The following is a 23,327-nucleotide window of genomic DNA, read 5'->3' as shown; positions in this document are numbered from 1 at the left end:
TGACAGAAACTTGAATGTCATAACTGTCAAACCTCAAAATTTTGACGTTTCGTCGGAAAAATCGACATTTTCCACGAGAAAATAGGAAAATTTTTAATTTTTTGAATGAAAAGTTGTTCATAAAAAATATTCCGACTAATTTTCGTACAAAAACATCAAGTGACAAGACACAAAAATTCCTAAAATCAATAAAAATTGAAGTTTAATCGATTTTTTAAAGAGTTTGGCACTTGACACACTTACCTTATCAGCATTTTTCCGGGATCCAAGGGAAATTTTCATCGTTGCGATAAATTTATCCAAGTTTTCTGGATAAAATATGAAAAAAAATTGAAAAATTCTTGCCATATACGATAAAATTCTGTGAGAAATTACTCGAATAAGCTAATTGATACTCAAAATGGAGGCGGAAAGTTATAAAAATCTGGTGAAACCTCCTCCTGCGATGATTTGCAAGCGATGGAAGCCTTGGATACCGAACCAACTCGAATCGATTCTGAATCCGAAAGAGCTGCAATTGAAGGTAAACCTTAGAAAAGTTAATTACTTTGACCTTTTTCACCTTAAATATACTTTTTTTTGCATGAAGGTCTTGCAATGCACTCGCATTCAACGTTTAATTGAGGAAACTTCGAAGACGGAAAATCGAAAACCTGAAGATGTGCAGAAAGAAGTCACAAATTTGTTGCTGGAAATTGGATTTTCTCGTAGTTTGAAGACAATTCGTAGTTTGGGAGTCATTTTAAATTTTTTCTTGACGCGCATTTGCGAGGGATTGTACGTGAATCAAACTTCGTTGCGGCGTTTGAAGACAGAAGTGCACGGAAATCCCGTTTTGTACCTTCCGAGTCATCGTAGCTATGCGGATTTCATCCTTATCTCGTACGTTTGCTTCACGAATCAGATCGAAATCCCGGGAATTGCAGCGGGAATGGATTTTCACGGCATGGCGGGCATGGGAGAAGTCCTTCGCAAGACGGGAGCTTTCTTTATGCGACGCAGTTTCATCAATGACAAACTTTATTTCACGACTTTTAAAGAATATGTGCATAAATTGATGACTATTTATCACACAGGCGTCGAATTCTTCGTAGAAGGCACGCGATCGAGATCTTGCAAGTCACTTCCGCCAAAAATCGGGTTGTTGTCAATGTGTTTGGAGCCGTTGTTCATGGGAGAGATTCCAGATGTGACAATTGTGCCTGTTTCAATCTCTTATGACAAACCCTTGGAAGAAAGTTTGTTCGTTTACGAGTTATTGGGAGTCCCAAAGCCCAAAGAAAGCACAAAAGGCATGTTAAAAGCTTTTAGTATCCTGAGTCAGAACTTTGGATCGATTTATTTCGACTTTGGGCGCCCATTTTCGGTGAAAAATTATTTAAAAGGTCGTCTCGATCGCTTTAAACACGCTTTGGAACCAGCTCACGTTCAAGTACTGTCGAAACAAGAACTTTCAACAGTCACAAGTCTCGCTTATGACGTCGTCAACTTGCAACAAGACAAAATTATCATCACAATTTTCAATTTGATGTGTTTTTGCGTCAATTACAGCAAGTTTAAGGGACGTCGTTTGACTGTAGATGATCTTTGTAAGGAAATGACACGCGTTACAACCGTTTTTAAAGCATTTGGAGCTCCGTTGGCGCTCAATTTCGCAAATCACTTCTCCAAAGACCTCAAAGAAGAAGTTCTCCATGCCCTTGAAATACATTCGAACATCTTATGCGTCAAAAATGGCTTCGTTGAACTCGTAATTTCTGACGTGGACTTCCAAAAAATCGACAAAGGACGCATGAAAGCGCATAAACTTTCCAATAAAACCATGTCTCTTGCCGTTCCAACATTCTTCCTGCAATTGTACCTCAATCCGTGTCTTCATTGGATCGCAAATCCCGCAATTATCCTTCTTGTCATCCGAAAATTGCAACATCCGAATGTCACGAAGGAAGATATTTACCCGGAATACTTGCGATTACGCACGTTATTTGCTCTGGAGTTCGTTTTGCATCCCGATAAGGCTCCCCAAGAGTTCGAATCTGCTTTGGAAATTCTCTCACAACTCCAAATCATCAACGTTGACACCAAAATTTCATTTAATCCGAAAAATTTTTCACTCGCGGATCAGTTAATAAGCATCTTAAGTCCCTTTGTGAGCACTTATCTCATTGGAGTTGACACAATTTTAGCGGAATTTGCATTGCCGGGCACCAAAATCAACGAAAAACAGATTCTAGTCAAAGTACAAATCAATGTCGAGACACTTTTGGCACAAAAAGTCAAACATACTCATCCGTATGCCCTTTCGTTGGATACGATTTCGTTGTTGGTGCAGTCTTTGGCTGCCATGGGAGCGTTGGAAAAGGAACGCTCGAACGGAAATGGGACACTTTTCAAGACAAATGCCCCGAAATTGGGTCCCATCAAAGATTTGCTCATCAGTTTCTGTCCCGTAATGGATTACAATTATTTGTATGGAGCGGGAAAGGAGCCTGTTGTTGCAAAATTGTAAGAAAAAAGTATTATTTATCCCAAAAATTATTGATTTTTTAGGTTTTAAGTGTTTTTTATGTTGGCTTGTGACTGTCGGAAATTTTATTTTGTTATTTTTTTGTTAGTTTTAAGTGTTTTAACGAGGAATGTGGCAATAAATGAATTTTTTTGCATTTGAAGTCTTCTTTTCTTTCGCAATTAGCTGAAAATAAAAGGTAAGAAGAGCGATTTTGATTATTTTGTAAACCACAGAGTAGTTATTATGATTTTTTATTAATAATAAAATGTTTACATTTCAGAATTTACTTCTTTTGTGGTTTCTTTGCTGTCTTCTGTGACTTCTTTGCAGCTAATTTTGCTTCCTTTTCCTTTTTCTTGGCAGCCAACTTGGGTTTTCGGACCGCGGAAACCTTCTTCATTTGCTTGGCGCGGTTCTCTTGTTGCTTCTTCCAGACGACAGCCGGGTGATTCTTGGGCAATTCCTTCTTTGCCTTCGCTGCCTTCTCCAAGAGACCTTCGTAGCGGCGTTTTTGTTGTGCCAACAAGGCATGGCGACGCGTAACGGCGGCATACGGATTCAATTTGAAGAGTTGACGTGTGTTCTTCAATGGATTCAAACGACGTACACGACGATGAACCTTCTTCTTGGGCGGCGCCAAGACCTTGCGGATTTCTTGTGATTTCAGCAAGCGCGACAAGTCGGTGTTCGACATGATGGGTTTGGGCAAGTTGTAACCCTTCTTCAATTTGGAGCCTTCGGTCCAGGTGCCGAACAAATCGTTCAAATGCTTGAACGCAGATTCGGTCCAGATGATGAAACGACCTACATGACCGCCCGGAGCGATTTTCAACAAGTTCATTTTGTTGACATTCATGGTTTCGACGCCGGGAATGTTGCGGAAAGCCTTGCGAATGCCCTCGTCCTTCATGTAGACGATCAAGGGACCCTTGCGTTGAACGCGACGACGGTTGCGCATCTTACCACGACCAGCACGGAAGCGTTGAGACTTGTAGACCTGCGGGAAAAAGTAAAATTTTCATTAAAAAAATTCAAATTTGTTAAATTTTTATTGATTTTGGGTGAAAAAATTGTCTACATCCGTCATACCGTGTAAAAGATGTTGATTAATTTTTTACACAACGCCTAAGAAGTAATTTAATCTAGCAAAAAATTCGTAAAAGAAACATTTTTGTCAAGTTTCTTTTTAATTTTTAAAATTGATTCGAATCCTCTGCAGAATAACTTAAATTTCTATTGTTTTAAATTTATTTCAAACTTTTTGTCCTTTTGCAAAATTTAAAATTTAACAAAAATTTTTATTTTTCTTTCTTTTTTAATATATTTTTCAAAAATTTCAATTTTTTTAAATTTAATTTTAACACAATTATTATTAGAATTTAATTTAAATAATTAATAAAAATTAAATTTTATATAAAATTATGTATTTTGTGAATCCCTAAAATTTGATCAAAAATTGTTTTTTATTGAAATATTTTTTTTTTAATTTTTCACAAATACATTTTGTTTTAATTTTTGGAATTTAAAATCGAAAATAATTTATTTTGAATAAAATTTTATGAAAATATTACCTAATTTATTTTTTTTATTAAAATTTTAATTTAAAATAATTTAATTATATTTATCTAATTTAATTTAAATCAAAATTTATTTTTTTTTTGTCATAAAATTATTGAATTTTGGAATAATTTTTTTATGAAAAAAATTTCATTTAATTTTTTTATGAAAAAAAAAAAATTATTTAAATTTTTTATGAAAAAAAAAATAATCCAATTTCAAATCCAAAAAAAAAAACAAAAATATTCATTTCCTTTCGAAAAATGTTAAATTTTTGTCATTTAAAAAAAAATATTTATAAAAATTAAAAAATTGAAATCAAAAAATAATTTTTCATTCGACAAAAAGTTTGAAATAAATTAAAAACAGCTTAAAAAATGAAAAATTTCGACTCACCTTTTCAACATCAGCCCATGCCTTGGAGCGACCCAAGAAGATCATGGCTTCCTTAGTCTTGGTGTACGATTGAATCTTGTCGGATACAACCAATGGGACTTCGGAGATGCCATCGATAACGTGTCCGCGAGCTTGAACCAAAGCGGGAACGCCCGAAGCAGCGATAGCGGAAACCAAAGCATAACGCTTTAGATTGATGTTAATCTTGCGATGCCATCTTCTCCATGATTTCGTGGGAGCGAACATGCGACCGCCGCGACACATGTTACCGAAAGCACCCTGACCGGAGCGATGAGTACCGCCGCCACGAACACGGGGAATACGGGCAACAGCACGACCAGTTCCCCAAGATTCGGCAGAAGTTTGATGTCCTGCAGCCTCGCTTACGGCATAAGCTTGACGACGATTGCGGCGCATCAATTGGCACACCTCGTTGACGACATCGGGGCGGATGGGAGCACGGAAGATCGCTGGCAAAGCGGTTGTTGCTTCCTTGTTCAATTCATTTTTCTCGGTGTAAACACTCACCAAGGGGCGAGCAGCAGCTAAACTCTGCAACAACAACAAAAAAAAAAGTGAATTTAGGTTATGTTTCAAACAATTTTTCAAAGTGACTTGATGCTTTTTGCAAGGAAAATGTTCAAATCGCAAGTAATTTTGGGGAGAATCTCATCGTATTTGGATCCAATATCGCAACTCGTCATAGTACGATGGATGGTCCGTATGAGAAATGTGTGTAGAATTGCTACCACGCCGCCACGTGAAATCGAAAGGTAAATATTTTCACTCTTTTTTCCATTTTCCTTGCAAAACACGCACTTTCCTTCACTTTTTCCCCAAACTAGGGGCACTCAAGTCACTTTTGGGTACAAATACGTACCATTTTGATGCAATTTGCACGATATTTCTGCAAATTTAAAATTTATTTCGCATCGAACAATGTCTTCCGTTTAAAGGAGACAGAAAAAAGGCCGAGCTGTCATTCGTGTGCGGGTTCGTTCGCCAAAACTCTCAAAATTGAGACTTGTTCGATTAGCAAAAATTAAAGTTGACTCAAAATTTCTTCATTTTTCATCAGAAATTGAAATTTTTCTTCAAAAATTCTAAAAAAATTAAATTTTATGATGAAATTTCAACCAAATTTTAAGCTAATTCACAGAAAATCAAGAATTTTTTGAAAGAAAACGTCAAAAAAAGTCATCAATAAACGTCAAAAATGTGTCGTCGATAAACGTCACAGCCGACATGTTCTTTTCCTTTTACCACGTTTTAGCAGAAAGTGTGTAAAAATCATGATTAGTCAAGTTTCGAAGAAAAGAAAGGTAAAAATTCATCTAAATCGGCGCAAAACTGGAGATTAACGCGCATTGTGTCGTTTTGAAGTGATAGAATTCCCAAAATCGCGATGCAAATACGGAAAATTTCATGAAAAAGGGAGCTGTGTGACTCGCACTTCTTGTGGCATTCACCCGACTATGGCAGCTATGTGCCGTGTTTTGTTTATGTCGCATGATTTTCCGGAAATTCAAGCGATTTTCGGGGATTTTAGGATTCTATTGAAGCATTTCAAAGCGAAATAATGCAGAGAAATCTTTGTTTTGATAGAATTTTGTGAAATAATTCAAATTTTTACTTGCAGTTCGTCGCTAATGGCGTTTTCAAAGCTGAATTGAACGAATTCTTGACTCGTGAATTAGCTGAGGATGGCTATTCCGGCGTTGAGGTCCGTGTTACTCCAACGCGTACTGAGATCATCATCATGGCTACCCGTACACAAAATGTCTTGGGAGACAGAGGACGTCGTATCCGTGAATTGACTGCCGTCGTGCAAAAGAGGTAATTCAATTTCGATAAAAAATGAATTTTTCTGACAAATTTTTTCCGTTTTAGATTCAACTTCCCTCCCGGTACCGTTGAATTGTACGCCGAAAAGGTTGCTACTCGTGGTTTGTGCGCCATTGCCCAAGCCGAGTCCTTGCGTTACAAATTGATCGGTGGCTTGGCTGTTCGTCGTGCTTGCTATGGTGTCTTGCGTTTCATCATGGAATCCGGCGCCAAGGGTTGCGAAGTTGTCGTTTCCGGCAAACTCCGTGGTCAACGTGCCAAATCGATGAAATTCGTCGATGGCTTGATGATCCACAGCGGTGACCCATGCAACGACTACGTCGATACCGCAACACGTCACGTCTTGTTGCGCCAAGGTGTCTTGGGTATCAAGGTCAAGATTATGTTGCCATGGGATCCAAATGGCAAGATCGGACCAAAACGCCCATTGCCCGACAACGTTTCCGTGGTTGAGCCAAAAGAGGAGGAATATTTCTCATCAGTTGTCGAACACAAGCCCTTGACATTGGATGACAAACCAGCTGAAGTGCAGGTTGAATAAGCAAAAAAAAAATGTGTGAGCAAAAAAATAAAACACAAAAAATTTACTAAGGTACCACATTACTTCTCCCCGTTACTTTTTTTTTATTTCTTACAAAAAAAAAATTACAATTCCGTTATCATTGACGTTGTCATGCCCGATGTCGTAATTTGTTCATTGAACGCATCATTTGTCCAAAAGGCGAAACTAACATTTGACTGTATCGAATTCTCGTAACTCGTAATGTCTTGTAGCGTACTTTGAATTTCGTACGATGGCAAATCTTCCATTATTTGAGACTCCATTTGAGAGTAATCAACCGTTTCCAACACCGGTAATTCTTGTTGTTGATGATTTTGTTGCTGCTGTTCTGTGTGATGATGGTACGGAACGTCAATTTGTTCCATTGGCACTTGAATTGTCGAATATGGAGGCGGAACGTCGCCGTAATCGCCTTTTCTGGGCTTCAGATGGGTTTTGTAATGCACTTTGAGCGTATCTGATCGTCGAAAGTCTTTCAAACAAACGTTGCATTTGTAGGGTTTTTCGCCTGAAATGATTTTTTTGGGTTAAAATTTTGTTTGAAAAGGTAATAAAATCTTAATTTGTTATAAATTGTTGAGCTATATGAGTTAAAAGTTAAATTAAAGAGTTAATATTGTTGAAAATGTTCTGAATTATTTTCTTTCTGATTATTTTAAAAATTTTTGTTATCGATATCGAGAGATATCGAGTATCAAATAACTAAAAAATAAGAAAATTATTTTTTTTAAAAAATATCAAAACTTTTATTAAAATCTGGTTCAAAGTAAATCTTTTTGTTATTTTATTTTCAATAATTTCAGTCAAAAATGTAAAATTTTATCAAAAAAAAATTATAATATTTTTAATTTTTAAAACTTATCCAAAAATTTGCAAAATTTTACTAAATTAAAGATTGCCTTTGAATATTTCGTATTTTTCATTGAAATTTTATTAATTTAATTAAATTAAAAATTTAATTAATTTTAAATTTTATTGAAATAAAAATTAATTTTGAGCTCGTATTATTTTTCGATATTGAAAAAAAAATAAAAAAAAAAAATTAAAAAATATTTTGAATGAAAACAAAAATTTTCTGAAAACAATATTTTTTTAAAATATAAATTAAAATATTTAAATAAAATAAAATATTTAGTTTAGGCGAATAAATTTAATATATCCATTTTTTGTCTCCCCCCCTCCGATTTTGTCGAAAAAATTCAGGGGGAAAAATAAAAATTAAATATAAAAAACAAATATTTTTGACAGTTTTTGGAATGTTTTTATGGAAAAATCTTGAAAAATTACTGTTTACGGTAAAATTATACAAAAAACTAAAGAAATTTGCTTAATTGAGACAGTTTCTATTGAAATGTTGAAAAACATTTTTTTGAAAGTCACGTGACCAAATTTATTTTTTGAAAAAAAAAATTATTTTGGTAGATTTTGTTTGATTTTTCTTCACTTTCTAGTTCAAATTCAAAAAATAATATCAAATAAAATTAAATAAATGTTAAGAATCAACGTTTAACGTATAAAAACGTTAAAAATTACAAACAAAAAATTTAAAAATATTTATTTTTTTTATTTCCCCCCCCCCTCGCGAAAATCCTCATGGGAAAAAAAATGAAAATATTAAATTTATTCGCCTTAATAAAATTTTATAAAATTATTTTATTTTAATTTAAAAATTAAATTGAAATTAATTAATTAACGAATCTTTTTAATTCTAAAACGTTAATATTTTATTTAATTTAATTTTTTTCTTTTTTTTTTTGATTTTTTTTATTTTGACTCAAAACGTAAATATTAAAAATTTAAATAAAATTAATTTTTTTCAAAATTAAAAATCAATTAATTCAGTTTTTTTAATCGAAACTTAAATTTTTATCTAACTTTTTTCTTTTTAATTTTTGCTCAAATAATTTAATTTTTTGTCAAATTAATTAAATTTAATTTTTTTCCAAAAAATTAATAAAAATCTCAAAATTTTCTCACCTGTATGAATCCTCAAATGCTTCGAAAGATGCGCCATTTCCGTAAAACGTCGATCACATACGCCACACGCGTGATTTTTGACCCCTGAATGCGTCTTCTTATGCTTACTCAATGTACTACTGCTCGTAAATTGCTTCCCGCAAAAGTCACATTTGTGCGGTTTCTCTTGCGTATGTGTCCTTAAATGCTCATTGAGATTTGCCGTGCGTGCAAAAGTCTTATTACACACGTGACACGTATACGGGCGTTCATTCGTGTGCGATCTGATGTGAACTTTCAAATTTCCCGCGTAACTAAAGCTCGCACCGCAATACGAACAAATAAATGGCTTTTCTCCCGAATGCACGGCCTGATGATTCCTCAAACTCGTCTGATGCGTAAAGGATTTGTTGCAAATCGAGCACGAATATGGCCGAATTCCCAAATGGATGCGTGTATGTTTCAACAAATCGTTGGATTTCGTGAAAAACTTGCCACATTCCTTGCATTTGTGCGATTTATTTGGCGTGTGGGTGGATTTTTTGTGTTTTTCCAGCTCAACTACCGACGCGTAGGGGATATTGCAATCCGGGCACGGAATTGGCGAAGGACCTTCGTGTCGTTGAACATGTTTCAGCATGCGACTCTCGATATCGAACAATTTCGAGCAATATTTGCACTGCACAGGCACCACACAATGCGTCGAGAGGATGTGTTTCTTCAAGTCGCGTTTTCGCGGGTATCGTGCTTGACACAGGGCACACACAAAAGGCCCGTCAGCCGTTTGCGCCGGTTGATGTTGACGATTTTCGTTGCCTTCTTGCTCGAAATTCAAGCCGAGATGGATTTTTTGCTTGTGCAAGTGCAACGATGTCGAACTGCTGAAGGAATTACTGCAAAGTTCGCACTTGAAAGGACGTTCGCGTCGTCCCCGCTTGCATTTTAGCTTGAGATCATCAAATACGGTGCCATGGCTTTCGATGTGTTGCTTGTAAGAGGCTTTACTGTTGAATGTCGTCACACACAAGATGCATTGATACTCTTCCAATTCGGTTTTTTCGTTGTCTGACGTGAGTTTTGTATCAATTTCATCTTCTTTTGTCGTTGCATCCGTATTTGATGCGGTAGAAAGGTGTGATTCATAGTCTGAGTCACTTATTTGCTTCTGTGGGACTTCGTGCAACGGCTTTAGTTCGTGCAATTTATCGGTTGTTTGTCCCAAATCCGGCAAGGGACCGCAATTATCGACATGCTCCAAGAAATAATCCAAGTCATCGATCACCGTTGCGCAATCCGGGCACTCGAATGTCTTGTCTGTGAGATGCGACGTGTAGTGCGAACGTATCTGGTCTTCGCTTGGATGCTGCTCATCGCAAATTAGGCAGAAAAAGGAGGACAGTGAAACCGGCAAGTCCGAAAATCCAATCGAATCTAGCAGATCTGTGTCGTTTATGAGGTCCGGCAATGGCAACACTTTGTCTTTGGATCGCGTTTGAACGCCACAATCCATAATAATCTCGAAAATTTTACTTTTTTCTTCTTCACTTATTGAAAGTTCTTTCGATATTCTTTCACTTAATCGCAGACGAACACGCACGAGAAACAAGTTAATCCAAAGTGGGTCACTGTTCCATCATATTCTTATTTGGTTTTATTGCTCTTAATATTAGTACGTGATAAAAAAAATGTACCGTTACTTATTCGTCTCTCATCTCGCCACACGAAAATGGATCCGGGAATGTTCAATTTTTCACTTAAAATTTTCTTACGGGAAGATTTTTAATTTTTTTTCAATTAATTTCTGCTAATTTTCTGCTAAATACTGCGAGAGAATCGCGTTTAATGTGACAATCACGACTATTTTTGTTGACGAACTTTGTTGAAATGTTTTCTCCATTCACTTTTTCATTTCTTCTTTCGTCTCTGCTTTCGTTGTCTTCGCTTCTGCCTCTTTCCCTTATTCGTTCTTCTCTTTCCATTTCTCTCCATTCACTCTATTTCATTCATGCGAGCGATGACTAAGTCAAGTTCAAACAGGTGTGATGTTAAACTGTCTGTAACTGTTGTACTTAATAATTCTCTTTTTTCAAAAAAAAAAAATAAATTAAATAAAACAAAAAGGGCTTTCTTTAAAAAAATTAATTGTAACAGAGATTTAATTGAGATTTGAGTAACGGTTTTCAAAAAAAAAACATGAATTTACATATTTTTGAAAGGAAAAGAGATTTTTTTCAATACAAAGAAATGAGATGAATTTATGAAAAGAGTTTTGAAGTGATTCGTTTAAAAATTTGAATAATGGAATGAAAAAATAGAATTTTGTCACGTAATAAAAAGATCCGTTAAATTTTTTTTAAACAAAAAATGTTTTTATTTTACAGAAATTTAAAAATGTTCAAGTAAAAAAAAATATTTTTTATATATTTTGCATTAAAAAATTTAAGAAAAATAATTAAAATCACAAATAAATGATTTAACAATTTTTTTTAAGTAAAAATAATTTAAAAAAATAGAAAATTAAAAATTTTTATAAATTATAATTTTTAAAAATTAAAAAAAATATTCCTTAAAAAATATTAAATTAATTAATTTAAATATTAAATTAATTAAATTAAAAATTTTTCATCAAAAAAAAAAAAAATAAAAATAAAAAAAATAAATAAAATAAAAAAAAAATAACATAAAAAAAAATAAAAAAATCTTTAAACTATTTAAATTAAATAATTATTTATTTTTTTTTATTAAAAAAATAAGAAAAATTAACAGTTTTTCATTTAAAAAATCTACCAAAATGAACTAAAAATTCGAAAATGTAAAAAAATTACTTTAAAATTTATAAATAAAATTTAAATTAAATTTAATTTAAAATTTTCTTTAAAAAAAATAAATTCGTATGTTAAATTGAAAAAAAAAGTCTATGAGATTTTTTTTACTGATCAGAATTTGCAAAAAATTAGAAAAGAAATTGCAGTAAAATATTACTTTTTTTCAAAAAAATTGTTTCTAAGTTAATCTTTTATTACTTTGATTAAAAATTTTCCACAAGAATTAATTTTCTGATCAAAAACCCTTATTCCCTACAGATTTCATCATTTTTTCCTCGAACAAGGAACTTAAGATACTAAAATTATCGATGAACGTCAAATTCATGTTTCATAAATTCAAAATTTCTTCGCTTCTTATATCTATTTTTATCAAAAAAGCTAAAATTTTCTTAAAAACTCGTGAAATTGCTAAATTCTCCTCCAAAATTATCTACCGTTAAATGCCCAAGTCGAAAATTTCATGTCATCACACAAACGAGGCCCAATGCAAATAGTAAAATTTCTCTCAAAAGTCCGGATTTGCAAGTCAACAGTGTGAAAATCGCGTCGAAATTTGGCTTTTTGCTCACCAAAAAGCCCCGACTTCCGTTAGAATCCTTCTCCAAAGGAAAGATAATCTTGCACTCGGCAAGAAACTTCTTTTAGTGCACCGCAATTCGCTTAGGGATCATCCAAATTTTCCAATTTTCTCTCGTCATTTTTCGCTTCTTCCATTTTTTTTTTTTTGAATTTTTGGCCCCGATTTTTATTTTTTAAATTTTCTCTGAGATCTTCCCTTGTCTGAGACTGAGTTTTAGGCAATTTGTAAATTTCTTTTGTTTTTCATAAAAAACCAAATTAAATGGACATAAAAAATAAAAATAAAATGAAAAAATTGTGAAAAATCTAAAAAAATAAAAAATAAAATGAATATCCAGACCATCGAAGATGTCAGCGACTGTACGCCTTTGTACCTACCACACTCGCTCTATCTCAAGCCAATTGCGAAAATTAACATGACAGTGGCTCTGCCGAAGAACATCACGGGCCGATCAATTTCCAACTATGACATAATGGAGAAAATGCGACAAAAAGTGTTGCCGGATCGATTTAGCGTCTTGCGAGTAAGATTTTTAATGATTTTTTACAAGTTTTTGTTTTTTCCATTTAACAATTTTCTCTTTTTTAGGTCTCCAAGAGCACTTTGGAGTTCATTCGTTTCGAAGCTGAGCTCGAATCTCGCAGCATAATGCGAAATGTGTTGGACCGTCTTGACAATCGACCCATAAAACTCGAAGGATTTAAGGAAGTTTTTCGCATAAAAGCCGCCGAAGCAAAAAGTGACTTCCCAACAAGGCACGATTGGGACTCTTTCTTCCGAGACGCCTCGAATATGGACGAAATGAAAGCTGGAGAACGTCCTGACACGATCTACATTTCGAATTTACCGATGAAATGGTTTGCGCCGCGTCATGTTGCGGATACCGAAGAAAACCCAAAACCGAGTGAGAATATTTTTCGACGAATTTTTGAGAAATTTGGTGATGTGTCGCACGTCGATATACCGATTTGTGATCCGTATCGCAGCAAAATGAAGCCTTATATGACGGGCATGAAGGCTTTTAGCTTTGAGCAGGACATTTTCTTCGAAGGGTGAGTCTCAAAATTAAAATTTTTCAAAAAATTGTTCATTTTTTTACATTTTTTTTGTAGTTACATCCAATTTAGCGAGTACGTGGGCTTCGTAAAGGCAATGGATGAATTTCGCGGCATGAAACTCGTGAAAAAAGACGGCGACAAGAATCTCGCAGTAAATATCGTGATGGAATTCGATCGTACAAAGCACTTGAGTGATGCCAGCATCAAAAGACGTAAACTTGTAAGGGAGCGATTGATGGCAAAAGATCGCGAACGCGAAGAGGAGGAACAAAAAAAGCAATTAGCTGAGTTACAAAAGATGGAAAAAGAAAGGTTTGACTTTCGTGTCACATTTTTAATCAAATCTAAGTCCTCCACAAGCCTTTTCACGTGAAAATTTGAGAAAAAATGTTCGGAAAAGTGACTTGTGGATGCCTTAGATACGAATTTACTCGCGAAAAATTAATTTATGCCAAAAATTGACAATTCAAGAGTAAATAACTATTTTATGAGAAGCGAAAACTTTATGTTACAGACAAAAAGACGAGTTGAAAAAGTTAGCAGATCTTGAAAAACAACGCCAACGCGAACAAAAACGCAAAGAAAAGCATTTGCAAAAGTTACGTGAAAAGGAAGTGACTGACATTAACTCGAAAATACTCGCCGAAGAGCGAAAATTGTTAGAAACGCAAAGAAAACTTGAAAGTGTAAGATTATTGGAGGCGATTTTCGATCGAATTGCGGTAAGTTTTGCTCAAATATTTCAATTTTCTTCATAATTTCAATAAAAAATCATTTTAGCTCAAAGAAAAATACGACAAATTGAAGAACAAAACAGCTTCCGACACATTAAGTCTCGAAAATGGCTTGCGAAATATCGCATCTTCCAGCCAAAAAGAGGAACGCCATACAATAACAAGCAAATACAAGGAAGCTGCCGAAGATGAAATGCACAAAATTCGTCTCCGCGTGAAAAAAGCACGCGATGACAATTTATTGAAGAACTTTTTGGGTCAAGAAAAGGGATCTCGATCTCCGAGTATTGCGAGCATCAGTTCGAACGACAGTATTTTGAGCGATTCGTCGAAACGACGGAAAAAGAAGAAAAACGGAAGTGACGAGAGCGATACTGAACAAAATCCAAAATTCCCCATGTATCCGTTCCCCGGCATGTATCCCCCGACGCAAGAAGGCATGGAATGGATGATGCCTTATATGATGCAAATGAACCCTTTTATGATGGCAAACGCTATGGGATATCGCCCGTATCGCGGTAGAGGCGGGTATCGAGGACGAGGCGGATATCGGGGAAGAGGTAGAGGCGGTTATTCAAATCATCGGTACGACGAAGATCATGATGATCGCACTTCGAGGTCGTATTCGAGAAGCAGAAGTCGCGACAGGGACAAGTATAGGCGACGAAGACGGTCTTACAGTCGATCTTCTTCAAGGTTTGTACATTTTTTTTATTTCAATGAAGTGCAATTTTTAAAAAATTTTACATTAATATCTTCTTATTTTTTTTTTTGAATCGAAGAAAGTTTGAAAAATTATTTTTAAAATTTTATTTAATTTTTTTAAAAATATTTTTCAATAAAATATTTTTTGAGCACAAAAAAAATTAAAAATAAAATATTAAAAATATTTTAAAAATTTTTAAATTTATAAAATTAAATTACCTAGCACAAAAAAAATTAAAAAAAAAAAAAAATATTTAAAAAAGTTTTAAAAAAAAATTTTAAAAAAAAAATTAAATTAAATAATTTTAAAATAATTAAATAATTTAATTAATTTTTTAATAATTTTATGACTTTTTTTGTATTTTTTTTAAAGAATTATTGAATTTCTTCAAAATAAAATTTAAACTAAAAAAATACTGAAAATGATAAACAAAATTAATCAAAAATTTTTGATAATATTTTCCTAACAAAATATTGTGAAAAATTATTAAAAATTGCACTTCTTATTTTAATAAAATAAAAAATCATTAAAATTTTCAATTTTTCTTTTAGATCCCGTTACAGTCGCAGCAGATCACGTCGTCGCAGCTACTCCAAATCGCGTTCTCGATCACGCGGCAACAAAAAACAACTCGCCTCAACGCGTCGCTCCGTGAAATCCAGTCCCTCCCGAAGCAGATCTCGATCGCGGAGCAACAGTTACGATCACAAACGTAAAAAGCGTCGCAGCACATGGTCACGCGAAGCTTCGCCACGTCGAAGTGAGTCTCATACGCCGCCTCCAAAGCCACAACAAGTCGTCTTGCAACCGGAAAAATTGGTAAAAAGTGCAAAAGAGATCCAACGAGCGGTTCAGGAAAAGTTAAGGGAACGCCTTGACGAGGAAGAGTCGATGCGAAAAAGTATTCTGGAGCAAGAAGAGCACGAAGCGAAAGTAAAAAAGATTGACGATGACCAGGATTGTCCGTATCAACGACGAAGTACTTCAATCTCACCGGAAAAAGCAGCTAACAAAGATGGAGAAGCAGCCGATGCTGCACTGTACTCGGATTAATCTTGACACTCGAGTGTAGATAGTTTAGTATTTTTAATTTATATCAAGAACAAAAGCTTATTTTCTAACAAAAAAACGATAAACTATTTTATAACACAACTAAAATTTGAAAATTATCTAAAAAACGCGAAATTAAAGCTTCTGAAATGTAAAAACTATGAGTAGAACGTAAGTACATTTTGTTGATTTCCACGCACGAGTACCAATGGCGGCATATCTTTCGTGAGACATTCCAACCACGACATGTACAAAGGAGCTGAAACACTTCCCTGAAAGACAAAAAAACTCAAAATTTGTGAAAAAACTTAAAAAATTTAAAAAAAACTCACTCGTCTCGGCATCGGTAACGACATAATAACTAAATTAGCTTGCGATGAATGCTGCATCAACATTTCTCGCAAACGTAATTGACGATTTGTCTTTTCTTCTAACGTTTTCAGCTCCGTATCTGGAATGTATCCGGTTTCGCGTTGACCTTCACGGAAGCCATTAATGAGTTGGTTGTGCATTTCAATGGAATCGGGCTTCGGTTTTTCGGTAATTCCTTGCAACATGGTGAGTGATGAGTAGTCAATACGTAATTTGGAGAGGAGATTTGCCATGCTACAATTAAAAAAATTCATGAATTTCAGTAAAAAAAAAATAAGACAAGTGCAATTTTGAAAAATGTTTCAATTAATTTAAATTAGACCTCAAATTATTTTTATATTTTTAAAATTTTTAAATTATAAAAAAATTATTTAAAATAAATTAAATATCTAAAAAAATAATAAATTTTCAAAATAATTTTTAATTGATTTAAATAACTTTTTATGATTAATTAACTGATATTTTAAAAATAAAAAAAAATAAAATAAATTAATTAAATTAAAATTCAAAATTTTCTATAATTTTAATTAAAAATTTAGAAATAATTTTTTTAAAAAAAATTTTTTTGAAAAAAATAATTCAATAATAAATAATTTTTAAAAATTAAATAAATAAAAATTTTAATTTTTTTAAAATTTTTTTAAAAATTTTTTTTCAAAATTTTAAAAAATTATTTTTTTTAATTTTCAAAAAATAAAAAAAAAATTATTATTTTTTATAAATTATTCATAAAAAAAAAAAAATTTGTATTTTCGAAAAAAATTAATTTTAAATTTGAAACATTTTCTCAAAATGCACTTGTCCAACTTTAAATCTTACTTTCGTTCCTCAACTTCAAGTTCGAGCTTCCTATTTGACAAAGCAAACACTCGAATCTTGCATTGGGACCAATTTGAACGCGTTGAAAGGATATAAGGAATTAAAATTGTGAGTCCTCCATCGTCGTACAACCACCATACATCGATTGTTCCCTTGCCTTGTTTGCGATTAAAGACATTTAAGTTGTCCAGGATTTCTTTTGGAACTGCTGAGCCTCCTCTGTAACGAAATTCATCAAATTTAAAAAAAAAATCTTTGAAAATTTCATTTTTTTTACCTCGTTGAATAAACAATCGGATTATCAACCATCAAATTTTTATGCAAAATCTTCTGCGGCACCGGAATATTGATCGATGTGTGACTGCCGGTGATGTTAATGTTCAAATTAGAGTCCGCATGCATCAAAGGTTTCGGCTTATGAACTCCCAAGGGATCTCCAGAGACGGTTAAGCTGTTCGTCGAGCCCGAATGTTGGAACGAGGGGTTATCATGACCATTCGGCGAGTTGATTTGTGTGTTCAAATTCGAGTAATCCAAGCCATTTTGGAGTCTCAGGATCGCAACTGCCATGCGATTATCGAATGCGTTATCCAAAACATTGAAATACGAAGTTAAATCTTTTTCTTCGCACGTTCGCCAATCCGCTTTATATCCCATCAACACGATATTGGGGGTGAGTTTACCGAAACCAGATGCTTGTACAAGTCCACGAACGCCTTCTTCGAAGCTAATTCCGTCGATGAGATTGTAAAAAGCTTTGATTTTTCGTGCTTCGAACCATTTTTCGGCTTCTTTGATCATTGCAACGCGAGTTCGGTACGACAAATTTTTCGTCGTTACTTGACCAACCATCAGCAAGGAGTGATGTTTCGTGATTTGATGCGCCAAGTCAATCAATGGGGGACGATCAAGAGGTTTTCCAGCCAAAACAAGGACTTGGGGATGGTAATTTTTGACGTGATCTGAGACATTTTGCAGTTTTTGAGCTGAGGTAAGGGCACTTTTGTACGTTTGTTCTTGCGTCGATGAACCCCAATTGACGTCAGGCTTGCGATAAACGACAATTAAGTACAGTACTAAGATAATGGCGAGTGTCAAGAGTGATGAGAACCAATTCATGAGGAACATAATGGAGATACAGAGGATGCAACCGAACAAACTTAGCCATTTGTTGTAGTACTAAAAAAAATTAAAAAAATTAAAAAAAAATAAAAAATAAATTAAAAAAAAATATTAAAAAAAAAAAAAAAAAATTAAAAAATTTTTTTTTAATAAAAATTTAATTTCAAATCTCTTAAAATTAAAAAAATGATCTTTTTATGTTTATTTTATATTTAAATTAATTTAAAAATTTTAATTAATTTAAATTTTTTTTAAATTCATAAAGTTTTATAATTTATATTTTAATTTTCGAATTTAAAAAAAAAACTTTTAAAAAATTAAAACTTTAATTTTTTGTTAAAAATTTCATTTTTTCAAATTTAATTAAATTTAATTCACAAAATTTTAAATTATCAATAAATTTTAATTTTAATAAATTTTAAAAATTGATATGATTTAAAAAAAAATTCAAAAATTAATTTCTTTTTTATTAAATTTCGTCATTATTTGACCAATTTCTTCTTGAATTTTTTATTTTTAAAAATTTTTCAAATTGATATGATTTAAAAAAATTAAAAATGAATTTCTTAAATTTTTATTTATATTTTTTAAAATTAAAAAAAGCTAAAAAAATTATTTAAAAAATAAAAAAATATATTTTAGTAATTTTTTGACCATATTTTACTTAAATTTTATGTTTTTAAAATATTTTTTAAATAAATTAAAAATTTATTTCACAGAAAAACTTACTCTGAACGTCGGTCTCCATCCAAGAGGCTTCACCAAAGCAGCATGGAACGTACAGAAATTGATCAACGCATACGAAGCCAGGTAGAAAGTTGAAATCAGCGGTGCAATAGCATTCAAATCAGCAATCAACAAGAACGTCAATGAAATCGCGAAAGTAAGAACATATCCGCGATACGGTTCTCCGTGCTTTCCATAACCTTTCGAGAAAAATATAAACCCAGGATAGATCTGATCGATGCCCATCGCTTGAATAAGTCTCGGAACTGACAACAAATTCGTCAAGGCAGTACTCAATGTTGCCGCAAAGCATCCTGCATAGATGAGACCTCCCCAAACTGACATCAATTGCATGACACTATACGAGTTTTGGAGCCCATATTGACAAGACTGCAGAAAATTTTCATAAATTTCGATTTTCAATGCAAAAAATTAAAACTTACATGATCATGAACACACTCAGGAGTGTAATAAGTACCGTTTACGATGTCAGAAACATTTCCGGAAGCATCTCTCAAGGCACCGCCGCCAGCAAAAACGGCAAATACGGCATACGAGAACATCGATAAAGCCACTGCGATATTAGTTCCCTTTGGAATTGCACTTGCTGCGTCTTTCAAGTCACCACAGATGTTAGCGCCCGCCTGAATTCCCGTCACACTTGGGAAATAAATCGAAAAAACGGTGAAAAAGTTTTGATCTACTCCTTCAGCGAAACGATAATCAGGTTTCCAATTCGTTTTGAAGTTCTCAACTACAAAAAAAATTAATTAATTTTCAAAATTTTTTTAATTTTAGACGAAAAATCACCTGAAAACCCGACAAATCCTGAAGCAATCTCCTCATCCGTGCTTGGACCAAGCAACGTTCCAATGATGAAATCCAAAATAGCGAGTAAAATCGTCACAACCAAGAAATTCTGTGCTTGCGCTTCCCAATCCATGCCAACGGCGCAAATGATAACCATTAACAAAAGTGCTACAGAACCCACAATTCGCGTATCCATCACCCCATTATCGATAATTTTCAATCCATTCACTTTTAGGAGGTCATTTAACGAATCACAGAACCCGATAGTGTTCATGGAAGCTGCAACGGCATTCGCAAAGGCAAAAACAACTCCCAAACTCGCTCCGAATTCGGGTCCAAGGGATCGAGAAATGATGTAGTAGATGCCTCCGCCTTTTACTTCGCCATTTGTGCAAATCGCCGACAACGAAAGTGTCGTTATAACACACACCATCGCACTAATTCCGATAATTATCAAAGTTTGCATGATTCCCGCTTGTCCAACGACCCATGAGAGACGTAAAAAAAGCATCACACCCCAAATATTGAGGAGACAAGGGATGACGACACCCACAATCCATCCTAATTTGATATGCCCGCCGCCGCCAGATGCTGGAGTTGTATCTTCTACCGCCGACTAAGAGAATTTTGGGGGATAAATAAAATAATGACGTCATTTAATTGCATTATCTAACACGATTTAAATTTCAAAATGACAATATTTGATGAAAATTAGCACTTATTGTGTCGCCAATGGCGCAAATTTCGAACGCAAACACGAAAAATCTGTATCATTTGGGTAATAATCGAGTATCGTGCGTAACTTATTAGCGAACACATGTCACGATAGATGCTTTGAAGGTGAAGGTGAAGCAAACTTACAGCTTTTCGTTCCGGGTCGCCGTACAACTCGCCTAAGCTGGGACGTTTGAAGGCCCGTTTTGAGACACGAAAGTGATCGAGACGCGGCAAGGCTTCTCTCGTCCATTGTGCCATGCTGCGACGACGATCGTTCTCCATGGGGATTGCTTGAACGGTGTGCGAACTGCGACGAGCATCCTGCGCTGTTGGTACCGCGAGTTGAGATTCGCCTCGAAATGAGCCATACAAGTCGTTGTTGACTTGAGTCACTTGAAATCTTTGTTTATTCTTCATTTTCTTAAATTTTCACCTCCAACAAATTTCACAAGAGGCCTTTGTTTCACGACAAAAACATCGCCTACGGGAAAAAATGAGAAAAAAAGGAAATTTTTATCATTGTCAACCACAAAAACGAAAAAATTTCAAGCGATCATGGATGAATGGTGACGCGAATCATTAACGTTCGATAAAATAAAATTAAACTTGTCACACTGGATGATTAAAAACTAATTAAATTGTATGTTTAAATGCGAATAACAGCTTTCAGTAGCGTTTATTTTCACACTAAGTAGCTGTTTGCTAATAGAGATATCATTATGTTCGATCTTCTGAAAAGTCATTAATCAACATCGGTCAAGTTCAACGGGGAAATCATGATTTTTTTTTCGTTTGTTGTTGAATTGATCTTGTGGGAGTAATGAAAAATTATTAATATTGAAAGAAATTTTCACTTAATTGAACATGAATTGTGAAGATCAAAGATTTTTATTGATTTCAAAGATCAAAAATAGAATTAAAGGCGGATTTTATGATTTTTTGCATGTTTTACGTAGAAGTTGGAACAAAGAAATTCATTTTATGAGATTGAATTATTGAATTAGAGCGAAAATTCTCGTAAAATTTGATTGTAGAACATTATTTTGAAGTGATAATCTGACGTTAAGTATTTTTTCCGTCATTAAAAGTTTTTATGAATTTAAGAAATATATTCAAAAATTTATCTTTATGAAATTTTTTAATAAATTTTAATTTAAATTAATTTAATTAATTATTTTTTAATTTATTTTATTTATTTTTTTCAATAAATTTATTTACTTTAATTCATTAATTAATTTAATTTAATTAAATTTTTAATTTAATAAAAATTTTATATTTAATTAAATTTAATTTTTATTGTTAAAATTAAATTTTATTTTTTTTTTAATTTTAAAATTTTATTTTATTTATTTTATTTTTTATTAATTTTTAATTTATTTTTTTTTTAATTTTTAAAATTAAATTTATTGACTTTCTAACGCCTTTTCCATACTAAGTAAGATTAACAATCGAACTTTTTCTCATAAATTAATTAAAAACCTTTAATAAATTCATATAAATAATTCAAAAGTGAGCTTCTAAAGTAATTTTCATTCAATTTTTCAATTAAAAATTAAACTTTTATGAGGCAGAAAAAAAATTAAATAAAACATTTATTGAAATATGAAGTGAGTAATTTTGCTGACAGATCACACGCGTCAGTCTGTCAATCATTTTTTCACCTTTTTGATTCATATTTTTACACTTTTATGTGATTCTTAGAGTTAAACTATTGATGATTTAATAAATTACATAGAATTCTCGTCTCTCATGGGGGTGTTAATAAAAAACAAGGAACTAAAAAAGAAGTGAGTTTATTCTTAAAATAAATATTTTGGTAAATTTCCATGATTTTTTTTATTTTATTTTAATTAATAAACCGCAAATTCGCGTTCATTATTTCTTGTCACTGCATTTAATCAAAAATAGTTAATGCTGGGGAACTAACAAGCGATTTTATCGCATTTCATGTCAACATATCATAATCATTTGCTTGATTTATCTTTTTTTATTGTCTTTTATAATGATTTTTTATTTGTTATTGTAAATTAATTTTTAATTAAAATAAATTAATTAAACAAATCCTCATTTATTTTTTTTTTCAATATGAAAAATTAATAAAAAATAAATTATAAAAAATTTTTTATTGACAATTTAAAGTTTTTTTTTTGCCACAATTTATATTTTTTTCACTTATATTTTCCATTAATTTTTAATTTTTTCTATCTTTATTTTTTTTTTAATATTTTAAAAACTATTTTTATATGATTTAAATATTTGTAATTTTTTCTCAATATTTTAAATAAAAATTTAACTCACTTTTAATAATAATTAATTTTCAATTTATTATTTTTTTTTTTAATTTATATTTTTCAATTTTTTACAGTCCAAATAATTATTTTAAATATTTTTCACTATTTTATTTTATTTTTTTCTATTTTATTTATTTTTTTTATAATTCACTTGTTATCGACACCACCGTTACTGATCGAATGCAAAATATTTGTCTGTGTTCTTATGCTTTATATAAGACTCGCCCCGTCAACACAAAGAACATATTTTTACATGACGACGCTACACTTACATAGTGCTCGATTGCGGGTGCAAATTGATATTACAAACAACAAATTTAATTCGCTAATAAATTCGTTCGTGTGGTGTGAAAATTATATTGTGCGTGTTTGTGTGTGGCGATCGACTTTTTTTTGGGACAAAAATGCATTTCGATGACCAATAACAATTAGAACGTTTCATTTCTCGTGAGTAACAAAAGTGTGATTTTTTGTATTTTCATGTTAGAACAACTACATTGTCGGTATTTATCACTTTCACTCGGATCTTATCAACAACAGTTCGCATTGGCGATAATATGGTCATTGATTTGTTGATAAAAAAATACGAGGAAGAATATTTTTTTATATTAAAAAAAATTAACCAGTCGTCTCCATTTAAAATTTCTTATCTCATAAAATCAAAAATAATTCGTGCTTTTCATAAATTTATG

General features: G+C 32.6%; 6 protein-coding genes across 6 annotated transcripts; 3 read left to right on the top strand and 3 right to left on the bottom strand.

Annotated features, from left to right (window-relative positions):
- The first annotated feature begins 127 nt into the window (after positions 1–127).
- Positions 128–3,060, top strand: LOC134827332 (dihydroxyacetone phosphate acyltransferase). Its single transcript, XM_063839930.1, has 2 exons — positions 128–523; positions 590–3,060. The coding sequence occupies exons 1-2, from the start codon at positions 401–403 to the stop codon at positions 2,507–2,509; spliced, it is 2,043 nt and encodes a 680-aa protein (XP_063696000.1). The 5' UTR covers positions 128–400; the 3' UTR covers positions 2,510–3,060.
- LOC134827333 (large ribosomal subunit protein uL4) lies at positions 2,719–5,461 on the bottom strand. Its single transcript, XM_063839931.1, has 3 exons — positions 5,343–5,461; positions 4,463–5,014; positions 2,719–3,506 (listed from the first exon to the last, which is right to left on the bottom strand). The coding sequence occupies exons 1-3, from the start codon at positions 5,343–5,345 to the stop codon at positions 2,793–2,795; spliced, it is 1,269 nt and encodes a 422-aa protein (XP_063696001.1). The 5' UTR covers positions 5,346–5,461; the 3' UTR covers positions 2,719–2,792.
- A 229-nt stretch (positions 5,462–5,690) lies between these two features.
- LOC134827856 (small ribosomal subunit protein uS3A) lies at positions 5,691–6,910 on the top strand. Its single transcript, XM_063840709.1, has 3 exons — positions 5,691–5,784; positions 6,102–6,298; positions 6,353–6,910. The coding sequence occupies exons 1-3, from the start codon at positions 5,755–5,757 to the stop codon at positions 6,846–6,848; spliced, it is 723 nt and encodes a 240-aa protein (XP_063696779.1). The 5' UTR covers positions 5,691–5,754; the 3' UTR covers positions 6,849–6,910.
- Positions 6,911–6,952: 42 nt separating this feature from the next.
- Positions 6,953–10,335, bottom strand: LOC134837735 (zinc finger protein 436-like). The gene is made up of 2 exons (XM_063853122.1): positions 8,847–10,335; positions 6,953–7,377 (listed from the first exon to the last, which is right to left on the bottom strand). The coding sequence occupies exons 1-2, from the start codon at positions 10,333–10,335 to the stop codon at positions 6,953–6,955; spliced, it is 1,914 nt and encodes a 637-aa protein (XP_063709192.1).
- A 1,846-nt stretch (positions 10,336–12,181) lies between these two features.
- On the top strand, positions 12,182–15,870 carry LOC134826965 (A-kinase anchor protein 17A). The gene is made up of 6 exons (XM_063839480.1): positions 12,182–12,753; positions 12,819–13,282; positions 13,343–13,600; positions 13,803–14,010; positions 14,069–14,718; positions 15,280–15,870. Exons 1-6 carry the CDS (start codon positions 12,556–12,558, stop codon positions 15,779–15,781), a joined length of 2,280 nt encoding a protein of 759 aa, XP_063695550.1. The 5' UTR covers positions 12,182–12,555; the 3' UTR covers positions 15,782–15,870.
- On the bottom strand, positions 15,804–22,782 carry LOC134826964 (bumetanide-sensitive sodium-(potassium)-chloride cotransporter). The gene is made up of 9 exons (XM_063839479.1): positions 22,643–22,782; positions 20,489–20,825; positions 19,628–20,243; positions 19,261–19,571; positions 18,821–19,207; positions 17,247–18,148; positions 16,970–17,188; positions 16,111–16,384; positions 15,804–16,050 (listed from the first exon to the last, which is right to left on the bottom strand). Exons 2-9 carry the CDS (start codon positions 20,759–20,761, stop codon positions 15,937–15,939), a joined length of 3,096 nt encoding a protein of 1,031 aa, XP_063695549.1. The 5' UTR covers positions 20,762–20,825; positions 22,643–22,782; the 3' UTR covers positions 15,804–15,936.
- Positions 22,783–23,327: the final 545 nt, after the last annotated feature.

Source organism: Culicoides brevitarsis, chromosome 1, assembly GCF_036172545.1.
Source record: "Culicoides brevitarsis isolate CSIRO-B50_1 chromosome 1, AGI_CSIRO_Cbre_v1, whole genome shotgun sequence".
In the NCBI taxonomy this organism is placed as follows: domain Eukaryota; kingdom Metazoa; phylum Arthropoda; class Insecta; order Diptera; family Ceratopogonidae; genus Culicoides; species Culicoides brevitarsis.
This window is presented reverse-complemented; position numbering and strand designations above follow the sequence as displayed.